Raw genomic sequence first — 16,770 nt, 5'->3', positions numbered from 1 at the left:
TGCCGGTCCCTTACTGGTCCCAGTACACGTGGGGTCCTACCCTGCGGGTCCCAGTGTGCCCAGTGCCAGTCATTTATTGGTCCCAGTACACTTGGGGTCCTACCCTGCAGCTCCCAGTGTCCCCAGTGTCAGTCCCTTACAGCTCCCAGTGTCTCCAGTGCCAGTCCTTTACTGGTCCCAGTACACTTGGGGTCCTACCCTGCAGCTCCCAGTGTGCCCAGTGCCGGTCCCTTACTGGTCCCAGTGTCCCCAGTGCCAGTCTTTTACTGGTCCCAGTACACTTGGGGTCCTACCCTGCGGGTCCCAGTGTCCCCAGTGTCAGTCCCTTACAGCTCCCAGTGTCCCCAGTGTCAGTCCCTTACTGGTCCCAGCACAGCACCCCCATTTCAGGCACTGGGCCGGCCAGTGGCTCCAGGATCGGGCGCAATTCCCGGGATGGGTGGGCACCTCCAGGACCCGGCGTTTTTCCCCGTCGGGGCGGCTTTAGGACCCGGCGTTTTCCCCCGTCGGGGCGGCTTTAGGACCCGACGTTTTCCCCCGTCGGGGCGGCTTTAGGACCCGGTGTTTTCCCCCGTCGGGGCGGCTTTAGGACCGCGGGAGCCCCGCCCGTGCACCTGCCCCGGAGGCGGGCACAGGTAGCGCAGGTGGCCCCGCCCGACCCGGACGCACCTGCGGCCCCGCAGCCGCTGTGGAGCCGGTGAGAGGGGAGGGGACGGGGGTCCCGCTGCTGAGCCCCTCTCTGCTCTAAGGGGGTCTGGGGGTCCCAGTGCCGCGCTCTTGCCGGGGAAGAGGGTCCCGGGGTCACCGGTGGGCAGCCCTCGCCCCAGGGAAAGGAGGTCCGGTGGTCCCGGGGGTCGTGGTGCGGTGCCCCTCTCTGCGGTAAGGGGGTCTGGGGTCCTGGCGTGAAGTCTTTGCCTCGAGGGAGGGGTCCAGGGATCCCGGTGGTCCCGGTGCGGAGCCCCCCACCACGGTAAGAGAGACGGGAGGCTCCCGGTGAGGATCCCTCGGCCCGGGGGAAGGGGGAGCAGGGTGGTCCTGGTGAGGGGGCGTTGGGTGCTCGGGGGTCCCTGTGCAGAGACCCCTCCGTGCAAGGGGATTCAGGTGGTCCTGGGATGGAGCCCCCCCGGGGCGGGGGGTCCGGACAGAGCCCCCTGAGCAGCCCAGCGGCTCCCGGGGCTGTGGCCGTTCTGGGCACGGCACTGGGAGGACCCGGCCCCCATCACCCCCACGGGGCGGGGCAGAGACCCTCACACAGCCCCCATCTCCGGGCGCTGCCATCCCACACCCCGGGAGCGGCTCCAGGACCCCCTGGGCTCGCCCCACCTGGACCAGGGGAGCCCGACAGGATCCTGACTCCTGTGGGCTCCCAGCCCTCGCCCTCCCCAGCACATCCAGTTCCTCACACTGGAACTGAATCCCGCCGGGAGCACTCCCGCTGTGCCCCACTTCCCAGTCCCTGCCCCTCCCGGTGTCATCGTGGCTCGCTGCCACGTGGAGCCGGTGGCCACCTCACCTGCGGCAGTGTCAATTCACTTGTATTTTATTTATTTTCCTTTTTTTCCTCCACGAATGTATCTCTGTTTCTGCCTTTTCCCACCATCCCTCCCTCCCACATCACGAGGGATGCTCCTGGAATTCCCACCGAACCCCCTTTTCCCTCTTTTCCGACCCCAGTATGTTCCCTTAGGTCATGCTGATGTTTTTCAGGGCGCAGGGCCAGCCCCGTAGAAACACGGGATTTTCGGGATGGGCTGGATGGGATGGAGCAGAATCCACCTGGAAGTTCGCAGGGCAGGTAGCAGAGAGCACAGGTGCACCAGGAGCTCACGCTGGAGCTCTATGCCAAATCCACCCCAGTCTTCTGGAGGGGAATTTTTTATTTGTATTTGGCTTTTTGGCCCCTTTTTGGGAAGGGATTGAGGCCCCCTGGGAGCGGCAGCTCTTGTGCACAACCTGTGCCCTCCCTGCACACCGGAGTGTCCCTCTGGGGTTAATTAGTACCGACACCTAACGAGCTTCATTAGCAACGTAGCAGGAAGGAAGCTCAGGGAGTGGTGGGGTTGATGGAAATGGCGTTTTTTTCACCAAAATCCGTTTATTTTCCCTCCCCCTTGTTGTACGGCAGCACCGTGCAATGAAAACCTCGGGTCGGGGGCACGAGCGGAGCGGGGGCACCTTGGCTCAGCTTCGGGCAGAAATTCCTAGGGAATGGCAATCCCCGGGGGATTGATGCTTTTTTCCCCTATCCTGCTTTTCTGCTGGATGAGGCCGGGCGCTCTTGGCAGTGAAGCGTGGTCCAGCTTTGATCCCGCGGCGCTCAAAGCGGGGACCCCGGGACCCTCCTCCTCCTCCCCAGCCCAAACTTCCTCGCCCTTGAAGTTGTGGCAGGTGCCCTTCCCCGCCCCTTTCCCAAGAGAATGAAAAGAAAAGGGGAAAAAGGAATCAAGGGAAGGGGGGGGGGACCCCGAAGTGGAGGAGGAGGAGGAGATGGCGGTGAATGGATCCCGCCGGGCTCGTCCATGCTCCGGCGGCCGCGGCTCACAAAGAGGAGCCGCGGGAAGTTTGGGGGTGGTGGAAAGCTCAGAGACTCCGGCGGATCCCGGGGCAAATTCGGGAGCTGGCGCCGTGCTCCCGGTGGCCGTGGCGCCGGACACGGCACCGGACACCGAACCTGCTGCTCCAACTCTGCCGAACCCGGAGCGCTGCATGGTCTGCTCGAGTTTTCTTTCGCAGGCAGGAAAATGTCCAGGAAAAGGCTTTTTCCAGCCGTCAAAAATATTTTGGCAGATCTTGGGCTCTATTTTAGCTTCGGCGTGCGGTGGCGGGGGGGGGGAGGCTGCAGCCTCAGGATCAGTCCCAGAAGAAACTTTTTGGGGGGTCTAGTGTGTGGTGAGGGATGGGGGGGTCGGGGGTAGCACATCCTCTGGAACTTTTTAACCTGGAATTTTCCTGGTGTTTTAATTTCGGGATGGATTTAGGAGCTGGAAGGGCTGGGGGGCAATGAATTTTAAGGTGTCGCTTGTGCCAAACTTTATATTAATATTTTGTTAATATTATATTGTCATATTAATATATTACTCTCATTGTACTGCAATATTGATATGTTAATATGTTACTAATATTACTTTAATATGTCGATATATTAATGTATTATTTTGCTATTATATTATTATGTTATTTGTTATTAACCTGGCCTAGTGGGAGGTTCCCTGCCCGTGGCAGGGGGTTGGACTGGATGATCTTTAAGGTCCTTAACAAAACTATTCCATGAGCTGATCATATTTATATATTCTGTTTTAGGTACAATATAATCTATTTTAAATACAATATATCTTCAGTGCAGTATTTCTGTTTTCACACCAAGGGGATTCCCCCGGGGTGCATCCAGCCGGGAATTCACTGCAGGTGTTTCTCCTTCCCCAGGTCACTGGAGCAAAGCAGGACACCGTGATGCACCCCGAGCCCTCACATCCCTGAACCTCCCAGCCCAGCCCGGAGAACCCTCCAGAAACGCCCCAAAAAACCCAAAATGAGGCTGTTCCGCCGCCGCTACAGCACCTTGAAGGTGGCCTTGGCGGGCGCCGTCTTCGTCCTCTTCCTCTTCATCCTCCAGAAAGACGTGGGGAGCAAGGAGCCGGGCGAGGAGCCGTGGCTGCGGAACATCGTGCAGGGCAAGGACCAGGTGCTGGACCTGATGCTGGGCGCCGTGCGGGACCTGCGGGACTCGATGCCGCGGCTGCAGATCGGGGCCCCGGAGCCGCCGCCGGAGCCGCTGCCCAGCGCCCGCTCCTGCCTGCCCGGCGTCTACACCGCGGCCGAGCTGCGGCCGCTCATGGAGAGACCCCCCCAGGACCCCGCCAGCCCCGGGGCCGACGGAAAAGCCTTCAAGAAGGATCGCTGGACGCCCGAGGAGACGAAGGAGAAGGAGCGGGGCTATGAGAAGCATTGCTTCAACGCCTTCGCCAGCGATCGCATCTCCCTGCAGCGGGCGCTGGGCCCCGACAGCCGCCCCCCCGAGTGAGAGCCGGGCCCAAAACGCCCTGGGGGCACTTACTGCCTTTAAAATGGTCACTTACTCCCTTCAATCTGGCCCCTTACTCTCCTAAATTAAAGCAGATTGGAGCCAGGATGTCACCCAGCACTGGCAGAGGATTGCATGGAGACAGAGCTAAAAAAAAGAAGAATTTATTTATTTATTTATTTATTTATTTATTTATTATTATTATTTCTCCCTAATTTTGGCCCCTTGGGGGCGGGTTTAATGGCAACAGGCTCTTTGTGTCTCCCTGTACCTGCTGGTGGCTCCGGCACCTCCTCGCCTTTCCCTCCTCTCCCTCCTTTATTCCAGCGGCTCCAGCGGTCAGACTTTTTCCTTTCTTAGCAGAGTGGAACAGCCTCGGACCCCGCTGGGGTGGGGGGGAGGGAAGCAAGGAAACTCCAGAGATTTCCCCGCCTGCCCTCGGCCAGGGGCTGCCGGATTAAAGCGGGGCCGCGCGGAGGGGTGGGATGGGGGAGACATGGGGGGAATTCGGGATGGAAAAAGCCTTGAAAGGGATGGAGGAATCCAGCCCCCCGCGCTGGCAGGCGATTATCCGTGCTTAGCAGGTGTAGCGGTGACAAAGGGGGGACACGGAGGCCGGGAATGGGACTCACTCAACCAAAATCAATGGGAATCAAAGCAGGGACGAGTGCGGAGGGGCCGGAGCTGCTCCCCCGCAGCTGCGGGGTTTGGTGGGGGCGATATCGGAGGTCACTCCAGTCATGCCTCCCCCTTCACCCCCCCCATTCTGTCCCCCAGGTGCATCGATCAGAAGTTCAAGCGGTGCCCTCCCCTCCCCACCACCAGCGTGGTCATCGTGTTCCACAACGAGGCCTGGTCCACCCTGCTCCGCACGGTCTACAGCGTCCTGCACTCGTCCCCGGCCCGGCTGCTCCGCGAGGTCATCCTGGTGGACGATGCCAGCACGGACGGTGGGTGGGGGACACGGGGACACAGGGGCCAGAGGGGTGCAGGAGCATGGTGGGATGTGGGGCCGAAGGATGTGGGGCCACAGGGGTGCAGGGAGCACGGTGGGATGTGAGTCGGAGGGATGCAGGATTGGTGATGGGATGTGAGGCCAGAGGGATGCAGGGACCATGATGAAATGTGGGTCAGAGGGGTGCAGGGATCATGGTGGGATGTGGAACCAGAGGGATGCAGGGAGCATGGTGGGATTTGGGTCAGAAGGATGCAGGATTTGTGATGGGATGTGGGGTCAGAGGGGTGTGCAGGAGTTGTGGGATGTGGAACCAGAGGGATGCAGGGAGCACAGTGGGATGTGGGGTCAGAGGGGTGCAGGAGCCCTGGTGGAAAGCAGGAGGCAGAGGGATGCTGGAGCCATGTGGGATGTGGATTGCAGAGGGAGGTAGGACAAGCTGTGGTGGGATCAGCAGGATGCAGGACCTGCCAAGCCCCTTTCCAAGCCTGGAAGCAGCAGCTCTGAGCCCTCAGAGAAGCACCTCATGCTCCCAGCATCCCGGGATCTCCCAGCAGCCGCTCCTCGTTTCACATCCACCCCGGAGCACTCCTGGGATTTTCCCTTCCCCAGCACCGCTGTTAACCCTGCCCTGGGGACAAACCAGGCGCCCCACAAACCTCCACCCTCAGCCAGCTGTAATCCTCGTTAATTAGCATCCAGAGCAATTAACGCGGGGTTCAGTGTCGGGGCACTGGGAGGAGCAGACTCTGCCCTCGTCCCAGATAAATTCTCCCTTTCCACCCACGGGCTCCCGAGGAGCAGGAACCTCGCAGTGCCCCAGGGCTTCACTGCCCCAGAGCTCGACTCCCACTGTGGCTGAACGTGGGTTGGACACGGGTCCCCTTCCCAGGACGCTTTTCTCGGGGTCCCAGCTCCCACCTGGCCATTTCCAGCTCCTGGCTTGGCTGCATCTGCCAAGAAATCCCGGTTCCTCTGGTGACCCCTTCCCTCAGGAACAGCTTGGTCCTGGTGACACTTCAAGCGCAGGGATGTGACCTCCTCACCCTGTCAACCCCCAGTCCCTCTCCAGAGAGGGATTAGACAGGAGGGAGCTTAGACCCTTATAAAACTTATTTTCTTTAGCCAAAAATACACTTGGGTTTGGGGCAAAGGCTCAGGCGTCTCTGAACCCAAACCAAAATGCAGGGTCCGAGCAGCAGGGGATGGGGATGGGATGGGATGGGAATGGGATGGGGGCAGCAGGATGGGCTGGTGGGATGCAGGGACTGGCAGCTGCCTCTCTGATGGCTCCGGATGCTCTTCCCACCCGCAGAGTACCTGAAGGAGGAGCTGGATCGCTACGTGGAGCAGCTGCAGGTCGTGCGCGTGGTGCGGCAGCGGGAGCGCAAGGGGCTCATCACGGCGCGGCTGCTGGGGGCCAGCGTGGCCAGCGGGGAGGTGCTGACCTTCCTGGACGCCCACTGTGAGTGTCCCCCCGTGACACCCGTGTGTGCCCCCGGGCTGCGAGTGGCGCTGTCCCCGCTCCAGCCCTGCCCTGTGTCCCAGGCGAGTGTTTCCACGGATGGCTGGAGCCGCTCCTGTCCCGCATCGCCGAGGAGCCCACAGCCGTCGTGAGCCCCGACATCGCCACCATTGACCTCAACACCTTCGAGTTCTCCAAGCCCGTCCAGAACGGGAAGCAGCACAGCCGGGGCAACTTCGACTGGAGCCTGACTTTCGGTTGGGAGGTCATCCCCGCGCGGGAGAGGCAGCGCAGGAAGGATGAGACCTTCCCCATCAAGTAAGCCCAGCACGGGGCTCTTTATCCAGTTGGGTTTGCTCTTTTTTCCAACAAATTGATGTTCTCCTTGGTGCCTCCGGGTGGGCGGTGCTGCCCCTTCCCAGCGGGTTCTCCCCTGGGATTTTGGCAGGGGAGATGTCAGGGAGTTCGTGCCTGAGCACGGTCAGAGCTGGGGGGGTGGTGGAGGAAAAACTTCCCTTGGGGCTTGAGGAACCCGGGGCCAAAACGGACCTGGGAATCACCTCCGGCCGCCTCTCGCTCCGGCAGAGCCGCCCATGAAGGATTTAATTGCTGTCTCTGCCTTCTCACCCTCGGTGCCCAGGTGCCCCCACACAGAACAGGTCACCTGTGGGTCAGGCTGTGCCAAAATCCCCTTCTTAACCCTGTGTTTTACATGCAGACAGAGCCTGGGTGGGTTTCCCTCCTCTCTCTGGTGCCCCAGGGTAAGCCGGGTGCCCCCACTGGGAGACACCGGACACCCCGGCCGCGGGGCTGGCTTTGTGCGCGGGTCACCTGGGCGACGCTCCTGTCCCAATAAAGGCCCCTTTCACCTCCAGCCGGGCACTTGGCTCCCGGCGGAGCCTCGTCTCCAGCAGCTCAGCGAATCCTTGGGGTTTATTATTTTTCCTGAATAAAAGCAAGGTTCTGTTCCAGCCTCAGATGGAAAAGATTAGGGAAGCGGGAGGAGGGATTGGGGCACCGAGCTCTGACCTCCTCCTCTTTTTGGCGACAGGTTTTTAGTAACAATATCCTCTTTTCACTTTGAATCCAGCCGGCAGCGAGGCCCCTCTGCGTCACGCTGTCACCTCTGTCCCCTCCCAGCAGCCAGGCCCAGCCTGTCCACCAAAGCCACCACAGCTGGATGGAGGGGGACTCTCATTTTGGGGCTATGATGTCCCAAAACTCAGATTTCTCCTCTTTTATTTGTGTTTTACCCCTCCTCTGACCCCCGCAGGTCCCCGACCTTCGCAGGTGGCCTCTTTGCCATCTCCAGGTCCTACTTTGAGCACATCGGCTCCTACGACGACCAGATGGAGATTTGGGGGGGTGAGAACGTGGAAATGTCCTTCAGGGTAAGGACAGGGTGTCACCTTCCAAGGGCACCTCCAGGGAGCTCCCTGTTGGGGGGCCTGGGGGCTGGACCCCCCCACCTCAGGTGTGGCTTCCCCGCAGGTGTGGCAGTGCGGGGGACAGGTGGAGATCATCCCCTGCTCCGTCGTGGGCCACGTGTTCCGCTCCAAGAGCCCCCACACCTTCCCCAAGGGCACGCAGGTGATCTCCCGGAACCAGGTGCGCCTGGCCGAGGTCTGGATGGACGACTACAAGGAGATCTTCTACCGCCGCAACCAGCAAGCTGCTCAGATGGCCAGAGAGGTACTGGGCACGCTGGGGGGCTGCTGCTCCTGCTGGGAGGGCTGGTCCTGCTGGGAGATCCACCTGAGCAGTGGGAAGGGCAGGGAGACCAGACAGGCAGACAGAAATAGCCAAAAGCTTTTTTTTTTCTCTCCCCCTCTGGCCAGAATGTTTCCTAGTAGGAAAACATCGGGGTTTATGAAGTCCTTTTATTTTTTTTAATAATTTTTTTTTCAACACCAGTATCATAAAGCAGGGAGCCCCCGATGTAATGAGTAATTGGTATCTGACTCTATTGATTCAGAAGGCTGAACAATTGCTTTATTGAAACTATATTACATTACAGTATACTATAATATATTAAAGAGATACTATACTGTACAAAAGATACATACTAAAGAAAATCTCGTGACTGTCTGAGACAGCCAGGACACAGCTTTGAGTGTTTGGCTAAGGAATCAAAGCAGTCCTCAGTAGAATCCAACTGACAAATCACTTCAGGTAAACAATCCTCCTTTTGCATATTCCACACGTGCAAAACAAAAGGAGCGGCAAGTAGAGATAAAAATTGTTTTCTCTTCTTTTCTCTGTGCTTCTCCAGGAAAAAACCTGGGAGAGAGAATTAGGTCTCTCTGTTCAGAGAATGTGAATGCCACACACCAAAACTTCTTATATGCTTTTCTTTTTTCAACACCAGAACTTCTTATTCTTCACCAAAGTATCTCCAAGCTCTTGGTGGAGCCTGTGGGTACCCGCCAGGTGACCCCCCAGCTTGTCACCACGAGGGATGATGACAAAGCTGGGGTGACTCCCAGCTCTGAGCCCCAACCTGGAAAGGGTTTTTTTGGGATTTTCCCTACTGTTTTCTGAAGTGAATTTAATTTTCGCCCATGACTTCGTCGATAGAAGACGTTTGGTGACATCACAGAGCGGCGCAGGCTGCGGGAGCGGCTGCACTGCAGGAACTTCACCTGGTACCTGCAGAACGTCTACCCCGAGATGTTCGTGCCCGACCTGACCCCGGTGTTCTACGGAGCAGTGAGTGCCGGGATGGCCGGAGCGGCCGGGGGCAGTGCCCGGAGGCTGGGTTTGGGGGCTTTGCACCAAACCGGGCAGGGGGAGCTGGTGCTGCCACCTCTGCCACCGTGTCTGTCACCGCTCACTGTGTCTGTCACCTCAGCTGTCACCGGCTGGCGGGGCCGGTTTGGGCTCCGGCGGAGCTGGAATCCGGCAGAGCTGGTTTGGGGCGAGTCCCCAGGGTGGGGAATCCGTGGGGATGTGGATTTGGGTTAAACTCGGGGGAAGAGCTGAAAACTTCCTTGAGCCCTATACACCGTCCTGGCACAGGGAGGGCTGGAAAAACTGAGCTGGGGATGGGATGGGGGGCTCCATCTCCATCCCGAGGGAATCTGGGGACGGGTGGGAGGCAGGAGCCCATCTTCAGGCACCCATCCACAGAGAAATGGGGACAGGCAGGATGTGGAGGGCTGGCTCCGTCCCTGAGGGAGATGGGGACAGCAGGACACGGAGCTCTGGCTGCATCCCCGAGGAACTGAGGGCAGGCAGGATGAGGGGCTCTAGCTCCATCCCTGAGGATGGGATCCCCCTGAACCCCTTCCCTCAAGCTGTGTTGGGTCCTGAGTCTGCCCCAGCTCAGCCAGGGCGATGTGACAGCACCCAGCCCAGTGACAGCAGAGTGCTGGGTGCTGGCTCCCATCCAGCTTTTAATTCACCTTTATTTCCTGAAACCTCAGCCCGAGTGCCTTTCCCTTTGCTCCGTGTGCCGGAGGCGACGGCTCGGGCGTTCCTCGTGTCCTGGAAAGGACACGGGACCCGGAGCCGGCGCTGAGTGCTGGGATGCTGTTTGCACAGCGATGACCCAGAGCCCTGCATGGCCAAACCCGAGCCGGTCCTACCCCGGCTCCTCTGAGCCCTTCTCTCCTCCACTCTCCCAGCCTTTTTCCTCACTCCTGCCCCTTTTTCCCCTACCCCGTCATTTTCCCTCCTCTTTTCCCCCTCTCCTCCACTCCTCACCCCAGTTCCCGTTGCCTTTCCCCGCCCTTTTCCCCCATCTCTTTTTCCCCCCTCTTTCCCTCTCCTTTCTTTCCCTCGTTTTTCTCCCCTCTCCTTTTCCCACCCCCACCTCTTTTCCCCTCCCAACTCCTCTCTTCCCCCCACGCCACAGATAAAAAACGAGGGCACCAAGAGCTGCCTGGACGTGGGGGAGAACAACCACGGTGGGAAACCTCTCATCATGTACCCCTGCCACGGGCTGGGGGGCAACCAGGTGGGCCCCCCAAACCACCCCCATCATTTCCCCCTCTACCGACCCCGGTTTTCCCCGGGGGTCAGCTCCCGGGGCGCGGCAGTGACGGCCCCCTTGGCTCTTCCCGCAGTACTTTGAGTACACGAGCCAGCGGGAGCTGCGCCACAACATCGGCAAGGAGCTGTGCCTGCGCGGGGACGCGGGCACGGCCGAGCTGGGCGAGTGCCAGTTCCGAGGGAAGCCCGGCCGGGTGCCCGCCAGCGAGGAGTGGGACCTGGCGCAGGTAAGGAGCCCTCTCCGTCCCGGGAATCTCTCCTGGGCACGGCGGCATCGTGCCCGCCACGGCGCTGCCCCTCCGGTGCTTTCCCCTCGGTAACATCCCGCGCTCTCCCCGCTCATGGATCGCTCGGTTGTTTCTCGGCAGACCCGGCTGATCAAGAACTTGGCCTCGGGGATGTGTCTGACTGCCCGGGGGAAGCACCCGGCCCTCGTTCCCTGCGACCTCACGGACCCGCACCAGCTCTGGTCCTTCACCTAAAAGGGAGCGGAGCCCCCGGCCGGCCCCGGCCACGCTCAGGAAACCAGGATCAAAAAAAAACTTCCTTGTTCGCTTTAATTTAAGTGAAAGCCTTAAATATGCTGCATTTCGTCGTTGCCTTGAACTGAATCCCGTGCCTTTGGAACCGGGCTCTGCCGGGGGCACCCCAGGGACCCCGAAACGCAGCGGTCGTGGAGAGAACGCTCCTGCCGCTGCTCCTCGGAAGCCGCTGCTCGTCCTCCCCATCCCGGCTCCAGCCAGAGACTCTTCAGTTCGTATCGGGCATTAAAAACGCGGATGCGCCTCCCCAGATGGGGAATCTGGGCGGGAAAACCCGGCGAGGAGGAGGATGGTGATCGTGGGGCTCCTCCTGTCGAGGGGGGATCGGGGCTTGCGGTGGTCCCTGGCGGGCAATGGGAGAAGTTGGGACCTGTGCCTTAGGAATCAAATTGGATTTGGAGGGGGGAGGAAATTAGATACATGGTTTCATTATTGTTATTATTAAATGATGATGATTCCTGGGTGCGATTCTCCTTGTGCTGGGCAGGAGGAGTTTTCCAAGGATGGCACCACAGAATTCTTCTTGAGCAGGATCCTGGGTGCCACATCTCCCCTGTTCCAGATTTTTTTGTCTATCCCAACTTCTGTAGCTGCCACTTGTGTTGCCATATCTTTTATAGTGGGGAAAAATCCCCCTGGACATGGCAGGAGGGGGAAGAACCTGTCCTAGACACTCAACCTCAAATAAAGAGATGATTTATTTTACACAAATCCTGTCTCCAGCCATTCTGTGCTTCCAAAACTCCTCTCACAGGATATCCTTTACTCTTCTTGTTCCAGAAACTCCCTATTTAGCCCAAAAATGAGTTTATAGCCCTTTGTGCCACAGCTGGGGTATCAGCTTTGCCTTGGGGTGTCCCCATGTGGGGTGGAGCCGTTGCCGCTGTCCCTTGATGCTGATAGAACAAACATGGGATTACCTGGAGATTGAGTTCCATGAAATATCGTGTTTTCCTTGGAGATAAGGGCAGAACTGCAGCAGGTGCTTTTTATTTCCGTCACTTTTTTTGACCTGGGTGACGCCAAGACCTCCATGATCCCAAATGCCAGTGCCTGTGCCTCGGGGGCCAATGTCCCCCCAGAACAACCTCCATTTGGAGTTCAAGGGGGGAAAAAATGAGAGAGTTTTGGCCAAAACGCCAGGGTTTCTTTCAAAGCCTATCGCTGCCCCATTCTGCCCCAAGCTCAGCCCCAGGGAGGCCGAGCCCCGGCCCTGCTCCAGCGCTGGCTGTGCCGGGGGCTTGGGGAGGGGCTGAAGGTCGAGCCCTGCTTGTGCCTCGATTTCCCCGTCCCGGTGCCAACGTGGCTCCACTCAGGTGCCGGATCAAGCCCTGGGAGCCATCCCACAAGCCGAGGCCGGGGAGAGCTGCAGCCAAGGCCTGCCGGGGCTGAGAGCAGGAGCCAGCGGTGACACGGCTGCGGGGCACGGGGACAGGAGGTGCCAGCGCAGGGCAGCGTCTCCCTGGGGTGCAGCGCCGAGGGGCGCTCGGGCTGTCCCTGGCGTGCCCGGGCGCCCTGTGTGCTTTGGCAGAGGGGCCAAGGCCGCTCGGCGGGGCCGCGGCAGCTGCTTCCCTTCCCGCGCCTCCTCCCGCGGCCCCGTTAAAGCGCCCGCGGGGCCGCCGCTCGCTCCCACCGCGGACACCGCTCCACGATGATGCTGCAGCTCGTGCTCCTCGCCGCGCTCGCCCTGTGCGGTGAGTCCCGCCCGGAGCCTTCGGCCCCGGCACCTCCCGAAAGCCCCCCCGAGCCACTCCACGCCCGGGGGGACTCACGCCGTCCCTCTGTCCCCAGGGCGCTGCTCCGAGCTGGATCTCGATGGCATGCAGCGGGTGGTCGGCGGCACCGAGGCGCGCTCGCACGCCTGGCCCTACCAGGTGGGTCCTGCCGGGGTCCCACGGCCGCTGCCGGGGCTCTCCCCGCGCCGGCAGCCCGCGCTCAGCCCCGGCCCGTGTCTCGCCCCCTGCCCAGATCTCCCTGCAGTATTACTCCGGGGGCAGCTGGCACCACACCTGCGGGGGCTCCCTCATCCACAGGAACTGGGTGATGACCGCCGCCCACTGCGTCAACAAGTGAGCGCGCCGGGGAGCCCTCCTTCCCCTCCACAGAGCTCCTTTCCCCCAAAAACCCTCCCAGGCAGAAACCCTGGCTGCCCCAAGCGCCAGAGCGGCCGCCCTCGGAGCGCTTTTGGGCTCCTCAGGCAGGGCCTCCACGGGGCTGCTCCGGCAGCGTCCGCTGTCCGCTCGGAGCCTCCCGGAGCAGCTCACGCTCGGCACGAGCGGGGCTCGGGGCTCACGGAGCGCTTCTGCACCTTGCCGGCAGTAACATGAACTACCGTGTGGTGGCCGGCGAGCACAACCTCAACACGAACGAGGGCAGCGAGCAGGTCTTCAGCGTCAGCAGGATCGTCGTGCACCCCTACTGGAACAGCAACAACGTGGCCGCGGGGTAACGCCCGCGGGAGGGGCACCTGGGGGGAGCCCGGTCGGCGTTTCGGGGAAGGGTCCTTGTAACCTCCTCTCCCTGCCGCCGGCAGCTACGACATCGCCCTGTTCCGCCTGAGCAGCCCCGCCACCCTGAACAGCGCCGTGCAGCTGGCCGTGCTGCCCCAGGAGGGCACCATCCTGCCCAACAACTACGCCTGCTACATCACGGGCTGGGGCCTGACCCGCAGTGAGTGACGGGCTCCCCCCGCCCCAAATTCCCCCGGCAGCCGCGGCAGCGCTCCGAGTCCTTGGCGGCCCCGGCAGGCTCCGCTCGGGGCTCCGCTCGGTGCTCCGCTCGGGGCTCCGCTCGGGGCCCGCAGGTGCCCAGCGCCGGCTGGGCCGTGCCGAGCCTTGGGGGGCCGGGCGGGCCCGCAGGGGCTCGGCGGGGGCCGCGGGCTCTGCTTTGGCCGGGCCCTTGCGGCGTGCGGCGGCTCCGCGGCGGCGCTGACCGGCGGCGGCTCCGCGCAGGCAACGGGCAGCTGTCCAGCGTCCTGCTCCAGGCCTACCTGCCCGTCGTGGACTACCAGATCTGCTCCAGCGCGTCCTACTGGGGCTCCACCGTCAAGAACACCATGGTGTGCGCCGGCGGCGACGGCGTGCGCTCCGGCTGCCAGGTCCGCCCGCGGCCCCCGCGCTGCCCCCGCCGCCCCCGCCGCGCCCCGCAGCCCCGGCTCACGCCGCTCCTCGCTCCGCAGGGCGATTCCGGCGGTCCCCTGCACTGCGCCGTCAACGGGCAGTACCAGGTGCACGGCGTCACCAGCTTCGTGTCCAGCCAGGGCTGCAACGTCGCCCGCAAGCCCACCGTGTTCACCCGCGTCTCCGCCTACATCTCCTGGATCAACAGCGTAAGGCGGCCGCGCCGCGCCGCGCCGGGCCGGGCCGGGCTCAGCCCCGGCGCTCTCGGGCCAGCCGAGAGCCGGCCCCGGCCCCGCGCGGCTCAGCCCGACCCTTTCTCCCTTCCAGGTCATCGCCCAGAACTGAGCCCGGCGGGACCAGCGCTCGCTGCCCCTCGCCCACGGCCGTCCCCTCACTCCCCCCGCCGCGCTCCGGGCTCCTCGCACCCGAGCCGGCCTCAATAAAATCTCTCCTCCCGTCTCTGTGCCTCCGTGCTGCCTTGACCCGCGCCCGCTCAGCCTTCATCCTCCGGCCCGCCATCCTCCTCCCGCGCCCAGCTCCCTCACCCGCCCTTCCCCGCCTCCTCCTCTTCCTCACTCCTCAGGGAAGAGCCCTGGGGAGCAGCAGCTGCCTCCAAGCTCTCGGGGCAGCCCCAACGTCTGTGGGATGCTGGAAAAGGGAGAAAAGCTGCAAATCCCCTTCCTGGCCCCCGAGGCAATCGCCCCTTGGCTATGCGGGGGCACACAGAGCATTTGGGGCCATCCCATCGCCATGTTCCCTGGCACTTGCTCCATTGCTCTTCCTCAAATTCCCTCCTTGGCCATGAGAGGTGTCAGATTCGGGCACTGCCACCTCCTCGTCCCTCAGCTGCGTCCTGGGGCTGTGCCACAGCCCCCCAGCCTGGGGACACTCCGCCAGCACCGACGTGCCCCAAACACCCAGGTTACACCCGAACAGACACTGCCGGCTGCATCCAGCGGCCGCTGGGAGTTCCTCTCACCCCTGGGTCGTGTCCTGCTGAACAAAACACCCACGTACCACAGGAGGGCTCTCCCAGCACTGGAGGGGCACAGGAGCAGTGGCTGTGCCTGGCACTGCTGAAGCCCCCGAGGGCTGGGCCCAGCTCTGCCCCTCCCAGCAAGAAAAACACCGGGGGCCTGGAGCATGTTCAGACAAGGGAGCAGAGCTGGGGAAGGGGCTGGAGCAGCTGAGGGAGCTGGAAAGGGGCTCAGCCTGGAGAAAAAGAGGCTCAGGGGGGCCCTTCTGGCTCTGCACAACTCCCTGACAGGAGGGTCAGCCAGGGGGGTCGGGCTGTGCTCCCAGGAACAGGGACAGGAGGGGAGGGAAGAGTCTCAATCTGTGCCAGGAGAGGATGTCAGACATTAGGACCCTCGGGTTTATCCCCTCACAGTCCAAGAGTGCAAGTTTTGCTCTTTTCCCCAAATCTTTGGCTCTTCCCGTCTCTCCAGTGTCCTCCCACCTGGCTGTGCTGCTGCTCTCCAAAGGTCAGCAAAGGGTCAGCAGCTCACGGCCTCTTGTACCACCCAGAGCTCAATCTTCACCTCACCCACAAATGAGCTGTTGCACCAGCTGCGTTCCTTGACACACCAAGAACAGAATTCCAGGATCCCTGAGGTGGGAAAAGCCCTCCCAGACGTCGAGTCAAAACTGTACCCAATCCCCACCTTATCACCAGCCCAGAGCCCTGGGAGCCACATCCAGTCCTTCCTTGGACACCTCCAGGGATGGGCACTCCAAACCTGCCTGGGCAGCCCCTGCCAATGGCCAACCACCCTGTCCATGTGTCTTAGGTTGCAAGATGTGTCTGGGAGTGTGTATTCAACTCCAGTCTCTCAGAGGTGGGGCAGTAATCTCCTATTAATTGGGCAGCTTTAGCTCTGCCACAATCAATCCACCTTCCAGGAGATATCTCCTGTTAATGGGCCATTAATTATTAATTACCTTCTCTTAATGGACCATTAATTATTAATTATCTTCTGTTCCTGGCCAGTGAGTGTCCCTGCATGGCTGATAAAATTCCATCATCCATTGGGAGATGCTCTGCCCAGGGGAGGAGCCAAACATTCCTACCTGGATAGAATCTGAGATTTCAAACATTCTTACCTGGACACAATCTGAGATTTCAAACATTCCTACCTGGATACAATCTGACCCTGGAACAGCCCAGCAGCCTTTTCCCACTGCATTCCCAGAGGAGCAGCTTTCTCCTGCCCTGCATTCCCAGAGGAACACCAGGCCCATCTCCAGCAGCCCTGGAGCTCCAGAGGAAAACTCCCCCCTTGTGCAGGATCCCTGCTCCAGCAGAAGCACAGCTGGCACTGCAGGAGGGCTGAGCCCCCATGGGATGGGACTGTGCCACCACCCTGACCCACAGGGGACAGGGCTGTTCTCACTCTGGCACGGTTCGTTTCTATTACTGCTTTTTTTAAAAAAAAAAAAAATCATAACGAAGAACTGCTATTGATAATGCAATAACTTTGGCTGAGAGCCCCTTAATTTCAAAATTAAAATAATTTGGAAGGATGAGGTTTATATTTTCCATTTCAGGGGAGGCTTCTGCCTTCCTTAGCAGACACCTGGCTTTTCAAACCAAGGCAGCATGAAGAAATTCCTCCTGATGTCTGACCTGACCCTCTCCTGGCATAGATTGAGACTCTTCCCTCCCCTCCTGTCCC

At 60.9% G+C, this 16,770-nt stretch overlaps 2 protein-coding genes across 4 annotated transcripts; both read left to right on the top strand.

The window, feature by feature from the left end:
- The first annotated feature begins 3,525 nt into the window (after window positions 1-3,525).
- GALNT6 (polypeptide N-acetylgalactosaminyltransferase 6) lies at window positions 3,526-11,006 on the top strand. The gene is made up of 10 exons (XM_041470545.1): window positions 3,526-4,017; window positions 4,799-4,971; window positions 6,292-6,441; window positions 6,525-6,759; window positions 7,715-7,832; window positions 7,933-8,133; window positions 9,019-9,150; window positions 10,298-10,399; window positions 10,509-10,661; window positions 10,803-11,006. The coding sequence occupies exons 1-10, from the start codon at window positions 3,530-3,532 to the stop codon at window positions 10,914-10,916; spliced, it is 1,866 nt and encodes a 621-aa protein (XP_041326479.1). The 5' UTR covers window positions 3,526-3,529; the 3' UTR covers window positions 10,917-11,006.
- A 1,228-nt stretch (window positions 11,007-12,234) lies between these two features.
- Window positions 12,235-14,541, top strand: CELA1 (chymotrypsin like elastase 1). Of its 3 annotated transcripts, XM_041470544.1 has the most exons (8): window positions 12,235-12,670; window positions 12,768-12,850; window positions 12,945-13,045; window positions 13,296-13,421; window positions 13,510-13,646; window positions 13,928-14,073; window positions 14,155-14,304; window positions 14,423-14,541. In XM_041470544.1, exons 1-8 carry the CDS (start codon window positions 12,628-12,630, stop codon window positions 14,438-14,440), a joined length of 804 nt encoding a protein of 267 aa, XP_041326478.1. In that variant the 5' UTR covers window positions 12,235-12,627; the 3' UTR covers window positions 14,441-14,541. The 3 variants fall into 3 exon arrangements, with proteins under 3 accessions (XP_041326478.1, XP_041326477.1, XP_041326476.1); XM_041470543.1 differs by having other exon boundaries at window positions 12,768-13,045; XM_041470542.1 differs by having other exon boundaries at window positions 12,235-13,045.
- Window positions 14,542-16,770: the final 2,229 nt, after the last annotated feature.

This window comes from Pyrgilauda ruficollis, unplaced genomic scaffold (assembly GCF_017590135.1).
Source record: "Pyrgilauda ruficollis isolate IOZ18807 unplaced genomic scaffold, ASM1759013v1 scaffold248, whole genome shotgun sequence".
NCBI lineage: Eukaryota > Metazoa > Chordata > Aves > Passeriformes > Passeridae > Pyrgilauda > Pyrgilauda ruficollis.
Note: the sequence above shows the minus strand (reverse complement) of the source record. Positions and strands in the feature narration are given on the sequence as shown.

Bases quoted from the DNA above. Each gene is read 5' to 3' on its own strand.
- GALNT6 (XM_041470545.1), top strand. From the start codon at position 3,530: ATGAGGCTGTTCCGCCGCCGCTACAGCACCTTGAAGGTGGCCTTGGCG. The intron at 4,018-4,798 runs GTGAGAGCCGGG...TCTGTCCCCCAG, and splicing joins CCCGACAGCCGCCCCCCCGA to GTGCATCGATCAGAAGTTCA. The intron at 6,760-7,714 runs GTAAGCCCAGCA...TGACCCCCGCAG, and splicing joins GATGAGACCTTCCCCATCAA to GTCCCCGACCTTCGCAGGTG.
- CELA1 (XM_041470543.1), top strand. From the start codon at position 12,792: ATGGCATGCAGCGGGTGGTCGGCGGCACCGAGGCGCGCTCGCACGCCT. The intron at 13,046-13,295 runs GTGAGCGCGCCG...CCTTGCCGGCAG, and splicing joins GCCGCCCACTGCGTCAACAA to TAACATGAACTACCGTGTGG. The intron at 13,647-13,927 runs GTGAGTGACGGG...GGCTCCGCGCAG, and splicing joins GGGCTGGGGCCTGACCCGCA to GCAACGGGCAGCTGTCCAGC.